At 35.2% G+C, this 15392-nt stretch overlaps 1 protein-coding gene across 5 annotated transcripts in view; it reads right to left on the reverse strand.

Moving 5' to 3' along the window:
• PPM1B (protein phosphatase, Mg2+/Mn2+ dependent 1B) overlaps positions 1-15392 on the reverse strand; it is a 63826-nt gene that overhangs the window by 27454 nt on the left and 20980 nt on the right. For 4 of the 5 annotated variants that reach the window (XM_069495238.1, XM_069495237.1, XM_069495239.1 and 1 more), the window contains exon 2: positions 1247-2106. The exons of the other annotated variant lie outside the window; for it this stretch is intronic. In XM_069495238.1, coding sequence (XP_069351339.1) covers positions 1247-2092 — 846 coding nt within the window. In that variant the 5' untranslated portion in view covers positions 2093-2106. The remainder of the gene's footprint in view (positions 1-1246; positions 2107-15392) is intronic. 5 annotated transcript variants of the gene reach the window in all.

Raw genomic sequence — 15392 nt, forward strand, 5'->3', positions numbered from 1 at the left:
CACCATGATGCCTGGCTTATTTTTCTATTTTTAGTAGAGACAGGGTCTTGCTCTTGCTCAAGCTGGTCTCAAACTCCTGTGCTCAAGTGATCCTCTCACCTCAACCTTCCAGAGTGCTAGAATTACAGGCGTGAGCCACTATACCCGGTCAGAACACATTTTATATAATTCTTTGGTTTTTAATTAGTAATAATAAATACATCTATATGTAAACAATTTTACCTTCTACAAAAGATACTATCCATCAAGTCATATATTACTTACACAGAAAGTCACATGTAAATTCTTTTTAGATTCTATTGCTAGAAAAAAGCTTTTCTTTTTCAAGCAATGAGAAATATACAACTCATACTTTTATTTCAGTTTTTGTCTTTGCTGTTAGGAGGCTCAGAACTAAATTTTACTTAGGCTGGGCTTCTGGTACATCTTCTAATATTTTACATAGCTCTTGATCTTTTAGTATATGTAATAGAGCATTCTACTATATATGTATTTTATCAAGCTGCTTCATAATCAGGCATAAGATGGCCATTGTCAATGTCAAAAATTTGAATCAAGTCACAATTCTGTATAGATGCCTTTGCCACTGTAATTAGCCATAAAGTATTTAACACAATGACTGCCACAGTAAAAAAAATTTGTTTTCCTTGGGGCCACAGTGTTTTATTACGAAAATATAATAAAAATTCGAAAACAAAATGATCCTTTCTAATTTAATGAAAAATTTGTTATTTTTTGTTTTCTGTTTGTGAGTTATATGCAATTTAAATTGTCAATATTAATTGTAACAATAAAAACATCAACAAGAAAGATTTTCACAAACCAACTGCAGGGTTTTGCCCTGGGGTCCACCCATCATATAACATGTATGCTACAGCATGGCAGCATGAGTTGCCTGCACACCACACCATTCCCAAGGTAAAGAGACGGGTGAGTTACACATGCTTCCCGAGGCCCTGGGTGCAAAACTAATGTGAGTTAAATACAACTCACATGGCAGTTAATGTGTTAAATGACAATAAATACCTTAAATTTATTAAGCTTTATTTTCAAATTAGAAGACTGGGGCAAATGCGGATGGCAAAGAAAACAATGGTTTCATTTCAGGTGAAGAAAGTATTTTAAAATATACAGGTCTCTATGAAAATATTACAAGTTTTAAAAATTTAAGTTTACTTAATTTCACTTACCGTGCTTTTTCAAAATCAGTAAGGTATTTTAATTATGACAAAAAAAATTTACATACCTTATGTAAACAAGTGTCCACTACCCAATTGCACACATTTTCCAGGTCATCAGATACCTCAAGCCTAGATTTAACAAATTCACAGAGCTCCTCATTACTCATAACATCCCAGATCCCATCACAAGCCAAGATGATAAATTCATCCTCTTCTGCTCTTAAAATTTCATAAACCTCAGGCTCTGGAGAAACAAGTTGTTCTGTTGGGCCCTTGCCATCAACACACTTGTAATCATAGTCCCCCAGAGCACGAGACACTGCTAATGAACCATTAACACGTTGTATCATTACGCTGCCTCCTGCATTTTGGATTCGCTCCTTTTCCCTTGGATTGCAAGGTTTGTGATCCTGGGTAGAAAAGCAGACTTGTCCATTCCTATACAGAACAGCACGTGAATCACCACAGTTGATGAAGTAGATATGCTTAGGTGAAATCATAACTCCCACTGCAGTTGAACCGCTCCTGTCCATCCCGTTTCTGAGGTCTGAAAAGTTACGCATGTATTCATCAATTTTCAAAAAGCCAGTTCTGATACCATTCTTGACATTTTCCACTGAAAGCTCAAGAGCAGATCCTGATTTTCTAGCTGCCCTAAAGTCTTCAGTAGTAGTGATGTGTTCTAATAAATGTGATGAACAGTAATTTGCCACTCGGGATCCAGCATGACCATCATAAACTGCAAAAAATGACCAGTCTTCCAAGCCGTGAGGAATACCTACAACAGCTGTGTGTGCATCTTCCATTTCCACTCTCCATCCTTGCATGCTGCTCAGGCCATAACGTAAACCATTCCCAGCACCATGAGCATTATGTTTTTCAGTTTTGGGCTTATCCAAAAATGCACCCATGTTTAGCAATGAATCTGAAAGAAAAAAAAATTGTAGGCATTAAATGTTTCTCAAGTAAATTTTTCAGTATTATCCTAGTTTACTGAAACAACAATAAAAATACCACTAAGAAATTTCCTCCCCTACATCCTCCTTGGTTTCTTAGCCCTAGTACATTAGAATCATCAGACCAATTAAATCAGAATCTCTGGGGATAAGACCCAGATACAAGTATTTTTAAAAAGCCTCTCTGGTGATTCATACATGCAGCCAAGTTGAGACCACAGTTTGAGGAGAAAGGAAAACAGAAATAAAATTTGGTTAATAAGTTTTTAAAACTTCAATTCATAAGGTAAGTCCTAAGTTTATATAAGACTGGACAATGAGAATATTCAGAATGGTGAGTTGTCATGTTCAATAAAACCAGGTAGAAAAGTATGCTAATGTACTTTAGAAAGACTTTCAAAAACAAGTATTGAAACCCAGATTTTTTCCCCCTAGTGATCCTAAAAACCCCAAACTTCGATTAAAACATAAAAATCTCCATTCTACAAACATTTGGTCTTATCAAGGTTTTACTGTAAATCAAACTGAAAACTATATACTTATTACTTCAATTCTGTTAAAAACAAAACATACCTTTAATATGGTGCTAAAAAACATACTTCATATTGTTTAGTTTTGTAATCTATGAAGTAACTACCCAGTGTTGGCTGACAAAGACTGTCAAGTACTACTCTTAATTACCCCCTCCTTGCCTGCCCAATAATAATATTCTATTATTATATAATAGAATAAAGCTTTCCCAATTTCAAGTGACTTAGGCTTGAGCAGTGGTTCCCAAAAGTCAGATAAGTATCACCTGGTATGTTTTCTACATACAATACTTAGCCCTATACTTTAACTGGCTGGTCTCGGGCAAATTTCTTAGTCACCTGTATTTATACTTCACAGGGTTGCTGTGAAGAATGAGTTGATGTAAAGTGCTTAAAATAGTACTTAAAACATGGTAAACACCCATAAAATGTCTGCTGTTATTATATACTTAAAATGCAGATTCCATAGCCCTATCCCCACACCCAAAGATTTTTTTTCAATACATCTTAGATGGGACCATCAAAAAAGCATGCTGGTGACTTAACAATCACATTTTGAGAAACACTGGTCTCTATCAATTGACTTCCATTTGGGTCTGTATATCTTTGTAAATTATCTTTTTCAGCTATGACCATTACTGAACGTTACAATAAAATTACATATCCTCATTCCTAAAAATCTGATGAACTACTCAGTATATATATATACTTAAAAATTGTTAACATATATGAATTTTATATTCATAATTTTTTCTGAGTTTTATCTGAAAAAGACAACTTAAAAAGATATCTAAATGCAAATGAAATTGAATTGTTTATTGTATTTATTAAACCACTTTTCAATCCCATCTACCAATTACAGAAAAAAGTTCTGTTGCGGTTATCATCTTTCCTTGTAGCAGCTCTTGCAATTAAGGTGCTGTTGTTTTACATTTTAACAAGTAGGTTCAAAATCTACAAGAACTCCTTATTTAGAAGGTTTTTTGTTTTTAATTTAGGAATAAAGAAAGGAGGGAAGGAAGGAAAGGTCTTTAATTAGATAGCTATAGAGGACCCTAAAAATTGAAGGTAGCGTGGAAGCCCAGCTTGGAAAACCATCAGGAAACAAAACCACCCAAGATTGGGCTGCAAAAACACAGTGAAGCTTACACCACCAACAGCCTTACTTGTCTGCTTCTGTTCATCACTGCAATGACTTCTACCTTCTGTTTTCTCTCTGAAAGTCACTTGCTCAAAATTCAAAGTCCTGGGAATAAGCAGCTAAGTGACTGTGTTTTGGTCACCAGCACACCTGTTGGCTGCTCTCAGGAATTGCATTCTTTTGCAAACTAGAATTTTTTTTTTAATGTTCCAAACTGATCTCATTTTAAAATTCAAATTGTCCCATAATGATTTAACTTTTAAAATATTATGAAATATCATACACGCAAGTTTATGTAATATGCATATAAAGCTATAGAATAACAGAACACCCATGCATCTAGACTACACAGTTTACATCATCACAGAACATCATACATCAACATCATACATCATAGAACATCATCAAGACCACTGAAATCTCCTATTTAGTCCCACCCCAACTGTACTCCTCTCCCACCTAAGGTGGACACTATCTTGAATTTTCTAATTTGTATCCCTTGTGGTTTAACCATATTCATGTGTGGTGGTTTAGTTTTACATGTTTGGCACTTTTCACTGATGTACAGTATGTAGTATTAGTCTACTATTTTTTTTTTTCTTGTTCAACATTGCACTTCTGAGATTCATCTACGTTGATACAGAGTTGTAGCCCATTCATTGTATTCCATTGCATGCATGTGCCACAATTCATTTATCCATTCCACTATCAATTAACATTCGGGTTACTTGTTTTTCTTTTTATCATGAACTATGCTGTTTTGGACTATCCTGGTGCACATGTATGAGTTTCTCTAGAAGTTATACCTAAATTCCCAAGTGCTTAAAGAATGCAAATTTGATAGTTAATAGATTATCTTTTTCCCCCTAACAAAAATCACAAAACAATTACACCATTGCCAAACATTGTTTCCCAAATGCTCTTTAATATACTAATTTCTTTAAAATAATTACTCTCTTAGTAAGTAACCTTTACCTTGAATATAAAGACTAAGAGAGAGCGTTTGCTGTGTGTGTGCATGCGTGTAGAGGGGATAGTGGAGTGAAAGAGCTAAATCTCGTCTTCTGTAATGGGAGATCAATAGATAATTCCTACAACTGAAAAATCAAGAAGCAGCAACTGAAGCACATTATTGAAAGAAATGAAGATAAATTCCAAAGAAATCAGATGTTAAAGAGTTCAAAATGGTGGTTGTTTCTAGGGAAACTTCTGCAAGAAGAAGAGCAGAGAAACTAATGAGCCTTGGCAGAATCATTTAGTTCTTTAAACTGTATAAATGTTTATTTTAATTTTTAAAAAACTAGATTTTTAAAACGCATGAAGCAAAATAATATCTCAATTAACCTGATTTGGTTATACGAATGTATCAAATTATCACATATATCCCCAAAATATGAACATTCAATACATATCAATAACGATCCTATAAATCAGTAAGAAAATGACCAACATTACAGGAATTCATTCTCTGGAATTATACCACAACTAGAAATTTTGAGGAAAAGCAATAAAGAGATGGGAGACAGGAGTGAAAGAGATACTTTCCATTATATAATAGCGGTTTGAACCTTTTCCACTTTTAACTATCTGAATGAATAAAAATAAAATTACTTAAAATTTAATACCATTCAATGATTATTATTTCAACTAGGGAAATTCCTTGAGTGAATCCTTTTTTTTTTAGCAATCAGAAGCTATAACCTATAAAAATCTAAACTATTATAAATATCTATATATTGATACCCAAAGTTTTTTCTCTCTGCAAACCAAAGAAACAATCATCCACATTAATACAGTGAGTGAGCCATAAGACTGAGGAGATACATCCTGTTTTTTGAAAACATATCACTGTTTCCTTAAAGAAGTAAACTCATCAGTGAACCCTACTATAAAATAAATAAAAAGCATGAATTTTACACTCAGTGTAGGATGAGAATTAGGACGCAATGGCCACTATTAAGTCAGCATCAAACTGTAACAAAGTATATCATATATTCATGAAGAGATGCAAATACCACAGTAACATAGGGAAAAGCTCTTTTCTGGAAAGAAATTTAAAACAAAACTAAATATTTAGTGCTGTTACATTGTAAGTACTAATACAAGTATCAAATTCCACCTAACTGAATTACAATTCTGTAAGACACAAAGTGAACAAAATTTTTGTGGTACATTTTATAATTTTAGAAAAATAGGATTAATGATATTTCCCTAGACACCAATATAGATACTATATTATAAAGCACATTAGCAGAAATCTAACATGTCTGATAACTCTTGCAGGACATTTCTTCAGAAATGTCCTCTTAAAGAGACTTGATACAAATGCATTAATGTGGATTTTAACTGGCAACATAGAGCTACAAAAAAAACACAAAACAATTTTGCTATATGGCTAACATTACATCGTCTCAAAAAACTATCACATCTGGCTAACTTTTGTATTTTTTTATAGAGATGAGGTCTCGCTCTTGCTCAGGCTGGTCTCCAACTCCTGGTCTCAAGCAATGCTCCCGACTCAGCCTCCCAAAGTGCTACGATTGATTACAAGCATGAGGCACCACACCCAGCCAAAAAAAAAATTGTACTCTTATTTAAAAATGTAAAATTTGTACATATAAAAGAAAATTACAAAAAACAGAATGGTTGCTCTGAGACTGATGATGTCATGGGAGTTTACAAAGACTCTAAAATACTACCTTTAATTGGCTCTGTGTCAGCAATTGTTGAAGTTGGGTGATAGGGGGGTTTGATATTACTATTATTTCTACCTTTATGGATGTCTGAAACTTTCCATAACAATTTTTTTAAAGCTAATTCAATGCTGTCCCTCTAGGTTCTACCAAAATTAGGATCACTACTTCCTACTAAACACACATGGATATTTTTTGAGCATAATCAAATTTAAATTGCAAGAAATGTAGAGAAAAAACTGCTTAAACAATTTCATATTCCCTTATAATTGCAAATGCCAGATACTGCTCAAACTTTTACCAGCCCTGTGCCCAAAGCTAAGAATCTTCAGCAGTCTCCACACAGTATGATGGTGCAGACTGCAGAGAGGACTGGTCTAAAACAAAGCCTCTGCAGAGAAAACCAGGGGCTAATCTGAGAGGGTTAATGGTCCTCCTACCTTTTATTATTTCGTTTAATTTTTGCACCAGAGGTGAACTATAACACGTAATCATATGCTTTTACGTTATTTGAGGCAGGAAGGAATCAGCGAATACTTCTATAGAGCCTATTCGGTGGCAGGCACTGTTTTAAATGCTTCACAAACATTAATTTATCTCCACTGTACTCTTTAGAAAAACAAGTATCAAAAAAGCAAATAAATAATTCTCAAAGACACCTTTAACCAAAAATCTTTAGACAAAGCAAATCATAAAACTTCAACAAAGGACATTCAGATACTGCAAAATTCTCCTTCTTACTGCAGTTGGCACAATTTTTGTTACAGGGGGCACATCACATGGACATTGGCAAGCCTTGCTTAAGAACAGCACAATCTGTCAATCCCATCTGCTTCCTATCAAAAAAAAAAAAAAAAAGAGGGGGTGTTAGGGATGCTTCAGGCTGACGGACAAGATTTTTCCCAAGGGTTTCTGAAGACTAGCATGTTGTTCTTTTGACTAAAAAATACAAATAGCAATAGTAATAAAAATGCTTCTTTTTTTATGAGCTCTATTTGCCAGGCACTATTCTAAGACACTGATGTGTACTCTATCATATAATCCTAATAACAACCTAGTAAGGTTAAGCACTGTTAATATTCTCATTTTACAATTGAGGAAATTGAGATACCTAGGGTATCCAGACAATACAACTTAAGAGGCAAATCAAAATTAAAATGAAGGCAGACTAGCCTAGAGCTTGCATTCTGAAACTCTAGGCTTAACTGGATAATGGATTACAAGTTACCTTCTTTTTTAAAAATCAAAAATAGTTATATAAATATTGTGGGCTCAAAAGGAAAGGGTGCTAAATGCAATGTAGTATTCTGGATTGGATACTGGCACACATAAAGGGGATTGCTAAAAAAAAAAAAAAACTGGTGAAATACGAATAAAGTCTAGAGCTTAGTTAACAGTAACAATGTTGATTTTTTAGTTTTGGTAAATGCACCACAGCAACTTAAGAAGTTAACATTAGGAAGGTACTGGGTAAGGGGTATGTGGGAACTCTGTGCTATCTTTGGAACTTTTCTGCAAATCTAAAATTATTTCAACATTACAAGTTTATTTTAAAAATGTAAAGTAAAAGATATGCCTCAATTAAGTCATTCCAACTGAAGTGTTGGATAAAGCAAGAGTTAGGCTGGCTATGGAAAAATCTCTCCACCTGTGATTTTGCCAATCATGTTAGGTGGCTTGGAAATGTACACTAAAAATACAAAGATTATATAATAATTGGAAACTCTAACCCAGTGATTCGATTTTTGAGAAGTTATCACCATTCTTGGCTTATGGTAGATCACATTTTTTTTGAAGTAAACAATCTGAGCTACAAAATAAAGTAGTTTTAGATTATACCCAAAATAAAGTAGCTTTGGGTTATACCCAAAGCATAAAATAAATATCCAAGAGTCCATGTTGATAAAAATAAATAACTAAATCAGTAAATAAGTGGGAGAAAGACAAATTTCAGTGAAAATTCTGAATAATTTATGTAGACAATACACCTGAAAAGAGGTGGAACATAAGTTCCCACACCTTGAGTATGGACCGGGCATAGTGACTTCCTTTTCAAAGAGAGAGAAACTTTGCAGTGGAGAAACCTGACAAATACTACTTCAGCCAAGTCATCACGGTTAACATTAACAGTCATAGATTAAGTTCATAGTATGTACACTTGATATAATGTGATGAAAATGGCACGTGATATCCTAAATGGGATCCTGGAAAAGAAAAAAACACATTAGGTAAAAACTAAGAAAATATGAGTAAATCATGGGCTTCAGTTAATAATAATGTATCACTATTAGCTCATTAATTTTAAGAGCTCAATTGGGCAGTTCTCACTTGCCTTTTCTCTTATTATTGCATACATATATTGGCCAGAGGGATAGTCACCTGAAAGCTCTCTTATATAATTGGCAGTTGATTTGGGCTGTTGGCTAGGAATTCATCTGGGACTGTCCCAAGGAGCTTCTATATGCGGCCTCTCCAGTCTGACGATATCAGCATTGTCAGACTTTGTGCATGGTACCTGGCTTCCCCCAGAGGGAATGTCCCAGTCAGAAGTTACATGGCCTTTTCTGACCTACCCTCAGAAGTCACTTAGTTGTCACTTGTTCTGCATTTTTTGGTCACAAGCAAGTTACTAAGCAAGTTACTAAGTGGAAGAGACATAGATCCCACCTCTCAAAAGGGAAGATGAATAAAGAATTTGAAGACATGTATTAAAACTACAAAACACAGCAGAGGACTGGAGGTTTACCTTGAAATGGGTAACCTACAGAGACTCTGGATTTGGAGACAGCAGATTTAGCTGAGGGCCAGGGTAAGAAGCCTTACTGAAAACCAGAGATTTAAACTATACACTTGCATAATAAATGCTGAAATGCTCAGCCTTCTTTCCCAACTCAGAAATCTTAGAAACCTCAGGCAGGCAAATAGATTGCTCTTTGAGGAAATTCAATAGTCCGGGAGAAAATACCTACAGGTTACTTACAAACAGGAACACTCCACAAAATGCTCTCAGTTCTCCACAATCAAGTGGAGGCCTATCAAATGACATCCCTGTCAAGGCTTCCAAACTTAAACACTTAAATATGAATAAATATTCAAAGATTGCCAGCTCTTGAAGGAAAATACGCAACATGAAAAACAGAATAAATCGAAAGGAAGGAAGGAAGGAAGGAAGGAAGGAAGGAAGGAAGGAAGGAAGGAGGGAGGGAATCAGAAGGGGAAAAAACATGCAGAGAATAGGGGGGAAAATATCCTCTAGCTGGGCACAGTAGCTCACACCTGTAATCACAGTGCTTTGGCAGGCCCGGGTGGGAGAATCACTCAAGCCAAACAGTTTGAGATCAGCTTGGGCAAGATTGTGAGACTGGCCTCTACAAAAAAATAAGAAAAATAACCTGGGCGTGGTGACATACACCTGTAGTCCTAGCTGCTCTAGAGGCTAAAGCAAGAAGATCGTTTGAGCCCAGGAGTTTGGGGCTGCAGTGAGCTATGATGGCGCCACTGCCCTCCAGCCTCGGGGGACAGAGCAAGAGCTCCTCTCGAAGAAAAAAAAAAAAAGAAAGAAAGGCCAGGGCGTGGTGGCTTACACCTGAAATCCTACCACTCTGGGAGGCCGAGGGGGAGGATTGCTCAAGCCAGCCTGAGCAAGAGCCAGACCCCCTTCTCTACTAAAAAGACTAAAATCAGAAAAATTAGCAGGGTGTCATGGCACATGCCTGTAGTACCGGTTACTAGAGAGGTTGAGGCAGGAGGATGGCTTGAGCCCAGGAGTTTGAGGTTGCAGCGGGCTATGATCACCCCACTGCACTCTACCCAGGGCAACAGAGTGAAACTCTGTCTCAAAAAAAAAAAAAAAAAAAAAAATTCTCAAGGAAAAAAAAGAGTATTATATTCATGAACCAAGAAAGTATTATTAAAAAAAGAACACTCAGAGAAAAAGTGCTCTTAGAAATTAAAATGGCATACCAATGACCAATATATGAAAGAGATACATATTGATACATATATGAAAAAATGTTCAATATCACTAATCATTAGTGAATGCAAATTAAAATCACAATGACATCATCCCACACCTGTCAGAATGGCTATTACCAAAAAGAGAAAGATAACAGGTGTTGGTGAGCATGTGGAGAAAAGGGAACCCTTGCATACTGTTTGTGGGAATGTAAATTAGTATAGCCATTATGGACACCTATATGGAAGTTCCTCAAAAAACTAAAATTAGAATTACCATATAGGATTCAGTAATCCCACTGCTGGGTATATATCCTAAGGATCTGAAATCAGCAATGTTGAAGAGATATCTGTACTTTCATGTCCACTGCAGCATTATTTGTAATAGCCAAGTTATGCAATCAACTTAAATGTCCATCAATGGATGAATGGATAAAGAATGTGTGCTATATATACACAATGGAATACTATTCAGCTTATAAAAAGAAAGCAATTCTGTCATCTATGACAACATGGATGAACCTGGAGGACATTATACTAAGTGAAATAAGCCAGGGACAGAAAGACAAATACTGCAGGTTCACACTTTTACGTGGCACCTGAAATAACTAAAATCACAGCAGCAGAGTAGAATAGAGGTTACTAGATAATAATGATTACTAGAGTTTAAGAGGGTGGAGGGAATGGGAAGATATTGCTCCAAGGATATAAAATTTCAGTTAGACTGGCAGAATAAATTATACGTATTTAAGGTGATAGATATGTTAATTAGCCTGATTCAATCATTTTACACTATATACATGTAACCATAACATCACTTGGTACCAAATAAATATATAATATGCCAATTTAAAAAGCTTTTTAATAAAAACACAATTTTCTATGAAAGATTAGAAAACAAGTTGGAAAAAACACCCAAAAAGTAGAACTCCCCACACATCCCTCCCTAAAAAACAAAGATTCAAAATAGAAGAGAATAAAACAAAGAGAGCTATAGGATCAATCCAGGGTACAACATGTAACTAACAAATATTACAGAAAGAACAGGAAAAGGAAAGAGAAAGAATTTATCAAAGAAATGATTCAAACAAGTTTCCCAGAACTAAAACAACATGAGCGTCAAGACTGAAAGTAGAACCACAAGGTAGATCGCTTGAGCCCAGGAGTTTGAGGTTGCAGTGAGCTATGATGATGCCACTGTACTCTACCCAGGGCCACAGCAAGACTGCCTCAAAAAAAAAAAAAAACCCACACACAAAAAAAAACCAAAAAAACAAAAACTCAAGAGAAATAAGAGTATTGTATTCATGAACCAAGAAAGTGTTATTAAAAAAAGAACACTGGGAGAAAAAGAACCACAACAAAAAAGTAACTGAAATTGCAAAACACTGGTGATAACGATAAAACCTTAAAAATTCCCAGAAGCAAAAAACAGGTCACGAAGAATCAGGAACCAGAACAGCATCAGAAATCTTCAGAGTAATATCTGGTAGAATAAAAAGCACAGAATTTCTTGTAGAATTGTTGGTTATAGAGTACCCACCCTAGAGAAATTCTCTTATATATACAAGAAGCAGCACACAATGATACAATGTAATGCTCTATAGAATTTATAAGTATGGATTATATTTACATGTACCACCATGAATAAATCTCAAAACCAAACTAACTGGAAAATGATACAGTACAGTGTGGTACCATTATGTAAAATTACAAAATAAATTAGTTTGATGAATGTAACAAAAGTATTAAAAACATGCTTGAGTAGTATAAAAACTAAAGCTACTATCAAGACCAAATTGATAGAAGTTACTTCTAGGGAAAAAGAGACAGAAAAGAGATGGAGCAGTAATATTCAAATTTGGCAACATTCCTTCTCTTTGAAAGCGGTTTGAAGCAAACAGCAAAATGTTAATTTCTGTTAAATTTTAGTGATGAGAACATGGATCCTTATGTTAAGAATCAACTTAAATTTTCATGCTGCAAGACTATTCAAATAAGCTGCATACACTGATATAAAAGTTCATGGCTCAGTAAAATCTCTTTTCCACACAATCATTCTGTACCAATTTCTCTAACTATTAAATGGTCATTAGTACCCATTTCCTTGACAAATATTACAGTAAGACTTAGTCAACAAAAATGTGGGTACTTGCTCTGTTCAATTTATGGTGTGTGGAAATGCTATGTAAACACATATGTAGAACAGAAACTGTTTAGCCAAAATAAATGTCACTTCTGTTTTAACAGACGCCTGGTCTAACACTTACAAATAAAAGATCAACTGATTTAAATTTATCTGCCTACTAATTTTTTTGAGAGAGAGCTGTTTAAAATTACTTACAAAAGAAATGGAAAAAATGCTTTAAAAATGAGAACAAACAGGCTGGGCGCGGTGGCTCATCCCTGTAATCCTAGCACTCTGGGAGGCCAAGGAGGGAGGATTGCTTGAGGTCAGGAGTTCAAGACCAGCCTGAGCAAGATAGAGACCTCCGTCTCTACTAAAAACAGAAAAAAAAATTAGCCAGTCAACTAAAAATAGAAACACAAAAAAATTAGCCGAGGGTGGTGGCTCTCGCCTGTAGTCCTAGCTACTTGGGAGGCTGAGGCAGGAGGATCACTTGAACCCAGGAGTTTGAGGTTGCTGTGAGCTAGGCTGATGCCATGGCACTCACTCTAGCCCTGGCAACAGAGCAAGACTCTGTCTCAAAAAAAAAAAAAAAAAAAAGAGAGAGAGAGAGAGAGAGAGAGAAAACAAACAAAGGGGAGAAAAGCTTCAAAAGTGATACAGGAAACAAAACATGAGACTAAGTTTCAATATTTTCCCAAAATCAAATATATTCAAATTTATTCTCATCAAATAATCTATATACAAATAGATGCCCTATGGTAATTTAATCTTTTGTCAAACATTTTTGTATTGAAAATAATCATTTACATTGATATGATGGTGTGAATGTGATAAAAGGGTTTCTAGTTGAAGACAGATGGAACACAGCCATTTATCACCCAATACTCCATCAATATGTTCATAAAGGAATATTTGGAAAAGCCAGAAAACATGCAACAGTGAAAAATTAGGAGCAAGAACAGGGAGACAAGAGGTACATCACCAATGGGTAAAGATATCAGAAATCTTTGGAAGATACACAGCTTCTGGAAGTATAGTGATTAATGAAAAAGAATGGAAGGATCAGCAGTTTAGCAAATTACAATTGGGGTGGGAATCCTAGACAGGTTGAGAACTCAGACATAATATGTTCATGGACATAGTAAGATGGCATTATGCATGGGAGTGAAAATAGGGAGAGCTACTAAAAGTTATAGAGAACCATCAACCCCAGTATCTCCTCGTACAGACAAAAAACAGAAATGTTCTTTTCTCAAGAAATTTAAGATGAATTCTCTATTCATATTTAAGAATAAATATGAACAGCCAAGGATAGTCAGACATGTAAAGAAACACAGCAGACCAAAGGCAATGACCACGACAAACGGGGCTGGGGGCAGAGTCCACTGTAAAAACCAAAAAATAATTTTAAAAAAATAAATAAATAAATTGGCAGGGCGCGGTGATACACACCAGTAATCCTAGCACTTTGGGAGGCCAAGATGGTAGAATTGCTTGAGGCCAGAAGTTTGAGGCCAGCCTGAGCAACAGTGAGGCCCCCACCTCTAAAAAAATACAAAAATTAGCGGGGCGTGGTGGCACACATCTGTAGTCCCGGCTACTTGGGAGGCTAAGGCAGGAGGATTGCTGGAGCCCAGGAGTTTGAGGTTGCAGTGAGCTATGATGACACCACTGAACTCTAGCCCAGGCAACAGAGTGAGACCCTATCTCATTCATACATACATACAAAAATGGGGCTAATTACCAGAAGAGCTCACAGATATTATCAAAAATTGCTGTTTTGCTGTTTCTGGAGAATAGTATTTTTTCTCAGAATAAGCCTTTCTATACAATTTCGGGGTTTTTTATTTTAAACCATACACATTACTTTTTAAAATAATGTTTAATGTAAAAGTAGCTTTACTAAGCTGTATAGACTACTCAATAGATCGCTAAAGTTATTTTCTTATTGTGTTTCACTATAAAATATGCAGCATGTTTCTCTGAATTAAAAAAAATCATTCTACAGGTAATATAATGGCATTTAGAAATGGATAAATGTAATACAAAATAAAATTAAAGGAAACATACTTGCTGATAACAAATAGTAATTATAGAATTCAAAATACTAGTGCTGAAATGCTATGTTCAAACTAGCTGGAATAGTAAAAATCTGTAATTGAATAGCAGAAACATACAATGTGATTTAATTTTACGCTGTGACATCTAGCCCTAGATCCCTGACTAAACACCCGAAATTTTTAGACATTTTACTTTGAGGTTGACAGCTGAGTCAGATGATCCAGGTTTCATCAAACCTGGAAAATTCTCAGCCAATATCTCTTAAAATAACGTATCTCCTCAATGCATTCTATTAGTTTGCCATTAAAAGCAAGGACTCTAGAACCAGAATGGTCTTGGGTTTAAATCCTGAATTTGAATGTGTCACCTACATGCTAGGAGATTATTAGTCAAATTACTTAATCTTTCCCGTGCTTCAGTTTCTATAAAATGGGGGGAATAACAGCTACCCTCAGAGAGTTGTTATGAGAATTTTAAAAGCTTATACACATGAAATGCTTAGAACGGTACCTCTTTCTATTTTCAAAATTTAACTGAGGACACATATTCTTCTAAGTATTATCATGAAATGTTTCTATGATCTATCAAAGTACTATTCACAACAAGCCTATTGCTAGATACAGTGCCTAGATTAATGGCTTTTATTGTTGTTAGTATGTTGCTAAAATAAATGATAGCAGTAATAAAATCTATTATGAACTCATGCTCAAAGAGATGCTTGAAAAGTCACATACTAGTAACACCA

The sequence above is a fragment of the Eulemur rufifrons genome, chromosome 19 (assembly GCF_041146395.1).
Source record: "Eulemur rufifrons isolate Redbay chromosome 19, OSU_ERuf_1, whole genome shotgun sequence".
Taxonomy (NCBI): domain Eukaryota; kingdom Metazoa; phylum Chordata; class Mammalia; order Primates; family Lemuridae; genus Eulemur; species Eulemur rufifrons.